We start from the raw sequence: 566 nt of genomic DNA, 5'->3' as shown, positions 1-566 counted from the left end.
CAGCAGCAGGAGAAAGGAGATGACAGCGTGGTGGCTATATCCTCTGAAGGCACAGTGATTCGTGCTGCTGTAATCAGCGAAGAGGGAACAGCAGCACAAACACAAGCGCAGCAACTACCACCCCACGAAGTAAGCCCAGAGCCCTACAGCCAGAAGCAGCAGCACGCTGCATCGAGACAGCAGCATGAGCAGCAGCAGCAGCAGCAGCAGCAGCACGAGCAGCAGCAGCAGCAGTAGCAGCACGATCAACAGCAGTAGACCTGAAAGACTGTGTGCATACAGCTGACGGCCTGTTGCTTGATTGGGGTGTACATACAGCTGGCGTTTCCTTCTATGATTGAGGTGTACATACAGCTGGGTGGTTGGGGTGTATGCGCAGGTGGAGCACCTGCGGGGTATTAACCAGCTGCTGTGGCGCTCAGAAGTAGAAATAGAAAACATAGAAGATATGCTGCTGCGGCTGCAGCAGCAAAACAAAAGCCAGCGGCTCCCCCTTGCTGATGCTCTCGTAAACCTCAACCAAGTCGTTGCTACACAAATACAAGGATGGGGCGGGCAGGTCAGCA

General features: G+C 54.4%; 1 protein-coding gene across 1 annotated transcript in view; it reads left to right on the top strand.

Moving 5' to 3' along the window:
• EMH_0055190 (uncharacterized protein) overlaps nt 1-237 on the top strand; it is a gene marked incomplete at both ends in the record, with an annotated part of 1804 nt that extends 1567 nt beyond the window's left edge. Inside the window, one exon of the mRNA XM_013497205.1 lies at nt 3-237. Coding sequence (XP_013352659.1) covers nt 3-237 — 235 coding nt within the window. The remainder of the gene's footprint in view (nt 1-2) is intronic.
• Nucleotides 238-566: the final 329 nt, after the last annotated feature.

This window comes from Eimeria mitis, genomic scaffold, assembly GCF_000499745.2.
Source record: "Eimeria mitis Houghton genomic scaffold, Emh_scaff2533, whole genome shotgun sequence".
Taxonomy (NCBI): domain Eukaryota; phylum Apicomplexa; class Conoidasida; order Eucoccidiorida; family Eimeriidae; genus Eimeria; species Eimeria mitis.
The sequence above is the reverse complement of the archived record's forward strand: the minus strand, read 5'-3'. Positions and strand labels throughout refer to the sequence as shown.